The sequence below is a fragment of the Mytilus edulis genome, chromosome 7 (assembly GCF_963676685.1).
Source record: "Mytilus edulis chromosome 7, xbMytEdul2.2, whole genome shotgun sequence".
Lineage (NCBI taxonomy): Eukaryota > Metazoa > Mollusca > Bivalvia > Mytilida > Mytilidae > Mytilus > Mytilus edulis.
The window spans coordinates 53,182,104-53,192,199 of record NC_092350.1 but is presented as its reverse complement, the minus strand read 5'-3'; the positions used below and the strand labels follow the sequence as shown (position 1 = coordinate 53,192,199).

Here is a 10,096-nt window from a genome sequence, read left to right as displayed (position 1 = left end):
ATTTTCCTCCGATTAGAAATAATGTCAGTGCATATTCTATATTGCTTTTGTTAACAATTAACTCTATATTAAATTTTCGTCTTGCATAAATTAAAAAAAGCATGTGTAAGTGCTCGTGGCATTTTTTTACGAAAAATCTTTCTACAAAATTGGTCTTTTTACTAAAATGTTCTTAACTTACGAATATCCAAGGAGAATTCAAAACGGAAAGTCAGCCATAATGGCAACTTCTAAAATTTAAACAAATGAAACAAATGAAACAAAACACTATCAACTGAACTTATAGCCCTTTTTTGACATTTCTTATGTGACTAATTTGTGTTTGTTGTAGTAGCAAACATGTTTTTGTCATATTTGGCAGTTGGTATAACAACAAGTATGGTGCTTGTTCAATGTCGTGATTGTAAAGATTATGAACTATCGGCCTCTGACCAGTCTTTTCTTATGAAGCACTACCTTCGTACCTCTAGAATAAAGGAAGGCCTTTCAAAAGGAAAGGCGATTGCCTCAGGTATGAATATTGTAGCATGTAATTAGAAGTAAAATCAAAACAAAGACAGTACAACTACAAAACAAAACAAAATAATAAATTAAGATCAAAGTTGGAAAAGCTGTATTATTCTCAAATACTAAGGCTTTTCTATCTTAGGGATAGATTACCTTAGCTGTATTTGGCAAAACTTTTAGGAATTTTTTATCCTCAACGCTTTTCAACTGCGTAGTTTTTTTGTTTTTTTTTGGCATTTTTAACATTATTTTGTTATTCGAGCGTCACTGAAGAGTCTTTTGTAGACGAAACGCACGTCTGACGTAAAATAGAATTGCAATCCTGCATGGTATCTATGATTAGTTTATCTATACATCAAAATAATATATTTCTGAATAAGAAAAAAAACATGTTTTATTGAAAAATTAAATAAGGAAACAATTAAGAAAAATATACCAAAGTTATTTGGTAAGATGCAACCTCAGTATACCGATCTTTAGAAAGCGTGAGTCAATTTGTTGTTTTGTTTTGTTTTGTTTTGTTAATTTGTTGACAAGATGAGCGGTTCATTCTAATGATGTACCACCTGCCATTAATGTGAAATAAAAAAAAACTATCATGGTAGGGGACTGAACTTAGTTGTATATTTGAAGAAAAGAAGACTTCTTAATATGTATTTAAATTTTTTTTAGATTAGGTACAATGTCTTTCGTGAATTCAGATATGCATGATCCGGATCATATGAGTTTTTTTTACCATACCTGAATGGTCATGACCACATGTGCATATATACATATGATCCGAAAATACGCGTATGGTCAGGTTCGTATATACTCATATGGTCCATCCTTACGCATATGCATATGGTCTGGCTAGTTATCAAGATAGAGGTTGCAGTTTTTTTAAATAATTTGTTGCTTTGTTCAATCATATTAAAAACATTTTGTAACATGATTAACGAGCTCGAGATAAAGTAAAATATACATACAAGTAAGAATTATAGTACAAACATTCTTACGTGTTCATTATTGATTCTCCTTACAATGTACATGTATCGAGCTATGAAAATAACCTCATGAAATATCTAAATGAACTCTTAAACCAGAGGCCAACTGCTAATCTAACAGGAATATTTGTGAGTTAACCCTTTTCTCTTTTTTTTTAAATTTAATTGAGCTATTCTAATGTAACAAAAGTTTTTTTTATTTTAAATAGTTTTTAATTATTTAATGTGTTCCTGTTCCTATTCATACGATCTTACAAAAACATAGAAATCTGACGAAAAGGAAAACGATCACAACATTTAAATGAAAAATATAGAAATGAGAGGAAATTTTAACATTAAGATATAAGAAAAAAGGCCCATGCTGTAAAATGCCGTTGTTTCACTAGCAGTCGAAAAGGTCGACAATATGAAACGCTCTTAATTACTTCTAGCAAATGCAAGATAACTCGGAGATACACCAAGAAATTGAAACGCTTTAAGTTAATTCTACTGCATGCAAGATGAATAAAGGCAACAGTAGTATACCGCTGTTTATAAGTCATATATCGATTGAGAGAAAACAAATCCGGGTTACAAAATAAAATTGAGTGATAAAAAACCTAATATGGTGATATGGGTCTACACATATGGTATGGCCGTACGCATATGGTCAACATACTCAAATGGTACTGAACATTCACATATAATTTCAAATGGTGATATTCATGTTAAGGTTTAACATATTAAAAATATTACATTTTGTTACTGCCTTTTTACCTAGGTGTGACATATGCTAGGTGGGGAAGGAAAGAATGTCCAACAGGAGTAGAAATGGTTTATACAGGTAATCGACAGAACATGTATATACCCAAACAGTTTTGAGGTTTTATTTTGTGATAAAACAAGTAAAATTACATACTGAAACAGATACACCAAACATATCAGTTATTGTCACCCTGATGCTCTGACGATAGATAAAATGGATAACTTCTTTTTGATACCATACATTTGTCTGTCAGTTCTAACATTGCCTTTGAACTGTGAGAATCAACATTCCTAGAACAAAAGTTGTGATCTCTTATATAACTAAATGGAGTAATTTTTTTACAGAACGACAAGTATTTTTTTTGGAAGAATCAAATTGGACGATACAAAGTGTCAATAAAAAAATTTCAAGGTATAAAATATTAACTTAAAATATAAAAACAACGTCGTTGACGCAGTTGTTTTTTAATTAATCGCTACGATAAAGGGACATTATGTCAGATGGATTTTTAGAGTGCAAACCTTTAAAATAAACCAGAGTTATCAAATTAGTGGGGTCCGTAGGTGGCCTGTTGCAAGGCAAAATTTCGGTCCCTATCCAATATACCCTCATTTTCCAGTGGCAGTCCAAATTTTCCAGACCATCATCCCAGATGGCCTCTATCGTATCAACCTACCTATTGTATTTATTGTGAACTTGTTCTCGTTCTAAATATGCATGAAATATTTGCCACTGGACGTTAAGCAACCAACAATCAATCAATCAATCAAATTAGTGTGTAGGATTTTGAGAAGCTATTTTTTTAGATCAGGTTATGCATATTTTAAGGTGTCGAGTAATACGTCTGGGGAAACCAGGATTACCCGAAAAAAAAGTCACCTACGGACGGTTTTCGTTTGATCAATAGTTTCACTACTCGATGTGTTATACGTCAATAAAAATCTAAAATAATTTTGTATTAGTTTTAACTGGAAGAATACTGTCTACAGAAGATCCGTCAAAACTGCTAAGGGTAAACAACTGATATCCGAAATTATTTGAATGTTAAAAGCGAAAGACTGTTCAAATAAGTTCTCCTTATATTTAATGGTAGATTTAACTGCAGGTATGACCTGAACGCAACAATATATGTCCATGTCCATCAATATTACTGGTCGCTTTTGTAAGAGTAAAATGTGATTTTGGAGACAAATAAAGTAAAGCGCTTTTAAATTACTATTTGTGGTCCATTTCACGAATCGTTCTTTTTAAGATCCTGTATATTTTTTTTCTCGATATTTTGAAGTAATAAACTATATGTGTCAACAGTAAAGTACATGTTTTTTGTATTCCAGGACAAGCTGGTGGTAACCAATATACACATAAAGGAGGAGGTGTTAACTATTTATGTCTACCAAACAACCCCGAAAATGGAGAACCCTTTTCAGCTGCAACTAACCAGATATTTGGTGCCGAATATGAGCTTGCTTCATCACAATTCCCATCAGGAATGAAAAACCAAAAAACTTTACACAATAAAGAGGTGCCATGTACTGTTTGCTACCAAAGAAAACGATCAACTGTTCTGATGATACCAGGTAACGGAGTAGGCCCAGTAAGACCCCCTTTTTGGCCCCAAAATATAACGGTTCTACAAAATTGTTAGAATGTAACCTCTTAGCTATTTATTGGAAAGTAAAATACTTCTGTTACATAAATATGAGGTGTTTTTGACAATACAATGCACATGTATCGGGTACTAGCATCATTAAGCCATGCTAAATTACTAAAATCTTCAAAATTTTGGAATTTTGGTTAATTTTTAGACAGTTTTCGTCTGAAATGGAAGTGGCGGCATTTGTGTTCATTCTTAATATTTAACTGTAAGTTGTACTTGATGATAACACATATCATATATAAATTTTGAGAATAAACACGGATGCGGCCACTTTTATTTTTGACAAAAATCATCTGAAAAGTGACTTATTTTGGATATTTGATAGATTGTTTATATGTAAGCTTACATTTGAGCGTCATTAATGACTAAATCAGTTCAAATATTTCGCATAAACTAATTGAACAACTGAAGTTGACACTTAAGTGTTTTAAAAAGAGTCTAAATCTTTTTTCAGATGAATCTGAAGTTTTAGGCCAAAACAGGCCCTTACTGAACCTACTCCTTTATCTTTAAGAATTTAAATTTTCGTCATTGTTGACAAAATAAAGCATCAATAATGATGGTTTGATGTTAAAGCAAAAATTTAGCAATATACTCAGATCTTTATCATTTCCTGATTCGTGATTGTAAAAATAATGGACTAGACATTTTTGTATTGTAAACTTCATTTTTCATGAAAAAGAGAAAACAGCAGGATTTACATACAAATGGGTAAAGTTCAATTTCGCTGTTCTAATGTGTGCACCCGTCATCATTATTTGGTTTACCATTATAAAACACATGTATCATAGAAGATAATGAATTTGTCCCTATTCCCAAAGCCGCAATCCCGTTTTTATTTCATCGATTGTGACATCATTTATTCAATTTACAGAATTTTTCTTCTGATATGCAACTCGACGGAAACTGCCTATCATTAAAAAGCACAACGACGAACAGCAGTTTATGTTGGAGTTGATGCTACTTAATACTTTAAATCTGCGTGGTCTTTTGTGATTTTTTCCTTTTTTTCTTTTACTCATGGTTTGTGATTGCGAACATAGTAATATATCCTCGTTTATAAATTACTAGTTGGTTCAATTTACACCATCCTCGTTTTTGGAAGCAAACCAGGCCGTTCATGTTAAATGTATCTTATGTCCGGTGTCCATCCAGATTGATGGAATATTCTTAAAAGTCCACAAAACGATCACATGAAATACTTTCCGTCGGGTTTGATTTCTGACCCAGATTTAATTTGTTTTCGCTCATTCAATTTATGACATTTGGACAACGATACTACTGTTGCTTTTGTGTTGCACCTCATATTAAACAAAACAATCACAGGAAATAAATGAAAAGTTCTGAATTTTTTTCAATTTGTATCAACAAAACAAATCAAGATAGGCTTTAAAGTAATCAGGACTCGTTAGATTTAATTGATCTACACAAGAATTAAAACAAAATGATCGAGAAGTAGTTATAGTTTGAAGCAAAATGATGTAGATGTACAAGTTGAACGGCATTGAATCAATATTGTTTCAATCTTTTAGGAAGAAAAACCTGCTACAAAGGCTGGACATTTGAGTACAAAGGATATATCATGTCAGATCATAAAGATTACAGCAGCAAAGAATATGTATGTGTTGACCAAGATGCCGAGCCTGTCGACAATAAATCTAGCAATGAAGATGGGGCCTTATTTTATGGAGTAAAAAACAAATGTGGCAGTTTAAGGTGTCCACCTTACAAAGATGCAACACATGTTCACTGCGTTGTTTGTACAAAATAAAATCTTTTGTAATAAAGGCGAAGAAACTCAATGAAATATGTTTTTACTTAATCATTATATGCTAAGTATATGCATATTACAAGTTATCATTATTAAAGTGAATCTGAAATGTATTTTTTTTCTCGAATTACTGGTTATATCATCAGTATATCGCATTTTGATTTACAGACGCGATTTGTAGACTCCATATGAGAGTGTTCCCTTTCTAATTTGACATTCGTGATGTATTTTACAGATATAAGAAGATGTACGACTGCCAATGAGACAACTCTCCATCCAAGTCACAATATAAAAATTAAACAATTATAGGTCTTCAACACGGAGCATTGATTCACACCGAACAGCAAGTTATAAAGGGCCCAAAAAGTAACTTGTTTAAAACCATTTAAATGGGAAAACCAACGGTCTAATCTATATAAACAGCAAAAAAACGAAAAATACGAGAACCACATCAACAAACGGCAACTACTGAATATAAAATTCCCGACTTAGGACAGGTGCAAACAATAGCAACAGGTTTAAACGTTTAATGGTATCAAACATTTACCCTTGTTTCAAACGATAGTGTTACATCACACAAAGAAAGACAAACTGTAAAATATCAATCGAAATGGTTTAAAACAATCAAAAGACATATTAACACAAGTGGACATACACTGAACGAACAAGTTTGATCTATGACAAAAACAAAATCACAAAAAAAAAACTGAACTCCGAGGGAAATTCAAATCAGAAAGTCCCTAATCAAATGGCAAAATCAAACTATCAAACGAATGGGCAACAACTGTCATATTTCTGACTTGGTACATGCATTTTCAGATGATACACTGCAAACACAAAATCAATTGGATATGGGATGAATAATTATATATAAAAAAGAAGAACTGGTATGATTGCCAATGAGACAACTATCCACAAAATAACACAGACATTAACAACTATAGGTCACCGTACGGCCTTCAACAATGAGCAAAGCCCATACCGCATAGTCAGATATGTATGCATTTTTTTTTTACAAAATGAAATTGAAAAGCAGTTTCTTTTGAATTGAAGTACTAATACTTGGTTATATTCTCCCTCACTACGTTCGTCCGAATATAAAGTAATTATATTCTATGGCCTTAACAAAGAACAAATGACATAATGTAGGTGTGCTACTCGCTATAACCTCGAGACAAAGGGAAAATAGTAAAAATATAGCATAATTGAGCTGAATAATATCATAAAAAAACTAAATGTCTATAACCCGTTATAAACCAAGATTTGACGAAACCGTAAGTTGCTTTTTAACAGACTCTTTGATATAACCATCTTTAGCAAAATCGGTACGCCACCTTCCATGCTCTTTTATTAAACGATCAGAAACACCATTTCTTGCAGCAGCAGTGGAACCACCACTGCGCAAACTGGGAAGACAAAAATGCTTACAATCAAGACCAATCGCAGTTAATGTGCCCAAAAGTTATTCCCTAGCTCTAGTATAAGATAAAGGACGATTAACATCTGTTAACTTATATTACATCCCAGCTCCTTTGTTCTAACAGGGGCGATCTGAGCCGGATCACCCCTACCAGATCACCCCAGTTTGAGTTTCTCTGTTATGGATGCTTTCCTTTGTTCAGTAACGTTTTGGCGGGAATGTCGAATCCACTATAAAACTTATAACTAATTGTACGGAAAAGACTATCTATCTAAATTTACGTAGAAAAAAATCCAGTGTATATGCTGGGACGCTAGACCTTTAGCATAACAAGCAACGACACATACCACTACACCAGGACGACTGGATACGAACTATCAGTAATTTAACATACTTAAAGGAAGCAAGATATTTTTATAAGTAGGGCGAGTTGGCAGACCTTTTATTCGGTGGGGTTTAAATCTTTTTCGTTAATATGTGAGTTGTCAGACTGATTGTTGAATTTGATTTTACACTTTTTCAAAAGTTTGGCGAGTCGGTAAACTAGAGTGGGGCGATTTTTTTTATAAAGTGGCGATAAAGTGTGGGCCGATTGGCCAGTGGAGCGAGTTGACACTGTTTGATATCTACTCATCGTGTTCGGGGGTCATAAAGGGTATACATCATATAGTAATGTATAAAGTATATTATAATGGTTGTGTGGCGTTCTAAACTAGATTTTATGAATTGTAAATGGTTTTTCGTCTAATCTAAAACAGTTTGGATGTAAAATAGTTATCCCATTCGGACTTGGAGTGTCAGTGTTGGATCACTCTCTGGCCTCCGGCCTTCGGGGTGATCTTACACTGACACACCGCGTCCTTGTGGGATACCTATTACTGTGGATTCATTTATTTTCGTGGGTACCAATTTTCGTGGATTAGGGAAAACTTGCAAGATCGTGGATATTTAATTTCGAGGTTTTGCTGAAGTCTGTATACAAGCCTATAGAAAATTTGTTATTCGTTGAACATTTAATTTCGTGGTTCAACAGTACCCACGAAAACCACGAAAATTGGTATCCAACGAATAATAATGAATCCACAGTAAATGTTTTAAATTAAATGTTCTGACTTAAAAGGTCTAACAGAACGAAAAACATATGGATTAGAATCCAAAGACAATTTAGCTAAATTAATGTATGTCAATAACCAAACTACCGGACAGGTAGGCAAATTTGTTTTAGAAATTAAAACATTATTACCCCTTCTATATACATCAGTTTTCCCAGATTCAATATTCAAAGAAACATAAGTGTCATTTTTTTTTATGTTACACATCTTTAAATTTGCCATCTCACTGTAGCGTAAAAATCCTGCATAACCAACTAACATCATAGCACAAACTATATAACATTCGGCAAATGAGCACGATCACTATCTTCTGTAAATGATTTGCTGTAATTGGCTCTTTTTTCAAAACTGGTTTACTTAAAATTCTCTTAGCTCCTCCAATCATCATCTGAATAAGCTTGTCTTCACACGGATTATATACTAAACTGAAATCGTGACACCACTTTATGCTATAAAAATGAGCTAATAAAACTGTCTCGGATACGGATTGCTGCACAAGTCCACTAATATAAACTGTAACGGAATAACTTTATATGTAATACACCATTCTTTACATTTTTTGAAATACACATCATACTCTTTATTTGTAGAAATTGTTTTACTGCTTCTCACAATATTGAAAATGCTTTTTTTCACATCCGGTAAACTGTTGATTTGAATTCGCAAACTGAGAAATTTCCCTCAATGTTGCACTGTCCTGTAATAATGAAACATAAATAAAACTAAGCACAACTTAGCTAGTAAATAATAAATATAAATTTATCACTATAACATAACAATCATGCAAAGTGCATCTTAAACAACAGTACAAGGTGCATATTTCTTTCTTTAAACTACACAAGGCGCATTTTTTTGTACTTAAACCGCACAATGTACTTCTCAATTAAAGTCTGCACAAGGTGCATTTATGCATTTAAACTGCACAAGGTGCTTCGTAATTATAAACTACACAAGGTGCTTCTCAATAATAAACTGCACAAGGTGCCTCTCAATTATAAACTGCACAAGGTGCTTCTCAATTATAAACTGCACAAGGTACCTCTCAATTATACACTGCACAAGGTGCTTCGCAATTACAAACTGCACAAGATGCATCTCAATTATAAACTGCACAATATGTATCTCAATTATACACTGCACAAGGTGCATCTCTATCTCAGGCATGGATTACCTTAGCTGTGTTTGGCAAATCTTTTAGGAATTTTTGTTCTCAATGCTCGTCAACTTCGTACTTTTTTGGATTCGAGCGTCACTATTGAGTCTTTTGTAGACGAAACGCGCGTCTGGCGTATATACTAAATTTAATCCTGGTATCTATGATGAGTTTATTTACAACCACTGGGTCGATGCCAATGCTGGTGGAGATTTATTTCCCCGAGGGTATCATAAGCCTAGTAGTCAGCACTTTTTGTGCTGACATGAATTGTCATTGATATTGTTATATTTATAGATTTACTGTTTACAAATTTTTGAATTTTTTGAAATACTAAGGCTTTTCTACCTCAGGCATAGATTATTTTGTGTTTATCTGTGTGTGTGCAATGTTTCAACTGTAAAATAAAGTGCGTCGTTTCGTGGTTTTTTTTTTTTTTAAATGAGCCGTTGTATTTTCGGTCTTTTTCATGTTTTACTTAAACTTTGAAAGTATTGTCTTACGTATGTACTGTTTCACAATAAGCAGAACATCAGAAAAGAGTATGAACAGATGCCTTTGACACTTAAGTTTTAAAAAGGTTAAACATATTTAACGATCATACCTGAGGCTACTGGATTTCCTATTGGAAGGCCCTCATCTTTTCTGGAGGTACGGAGGTAATGCTTCATTAGAAAAGACTGGTCAGATGCCGATAGGTCAAAATCTTTACAATCATGACATTGGACAAAAACCATACTTGTTG

The 10,096-nt window shown here is 33.2% G+C and overlaps 1 protein-coding gene across 1 annotated transcript; it reads left to right on the top strand.

Moving 5' to 3' along the window:
• Positions 1 to 335: 335 nt before the first annotated feature.
• On the top strand, positions 336 to 5,689 carry LOC139483131 (uncharacterized). Its single transcript, XM_071267165.1, has 4 exons — positions 336 to 511; positions 2,254 to 2,316; positions 3,573 to 3,815; positions 5,428 to 5,689. Exons 1-4 carry the CDS (start codon positions 340 to 342, stop codon positions 5,664 to 5,666), a joined length of 717 nt encoding a protein of 238 aa, XP_071123266.1. The 5' UTR covers positions 336 to 339; the 3' UTR covers positions 5,667 to 5,689.
• Positions 5,690 to 10,096: the final 4,407 nt, after the last annotated feature.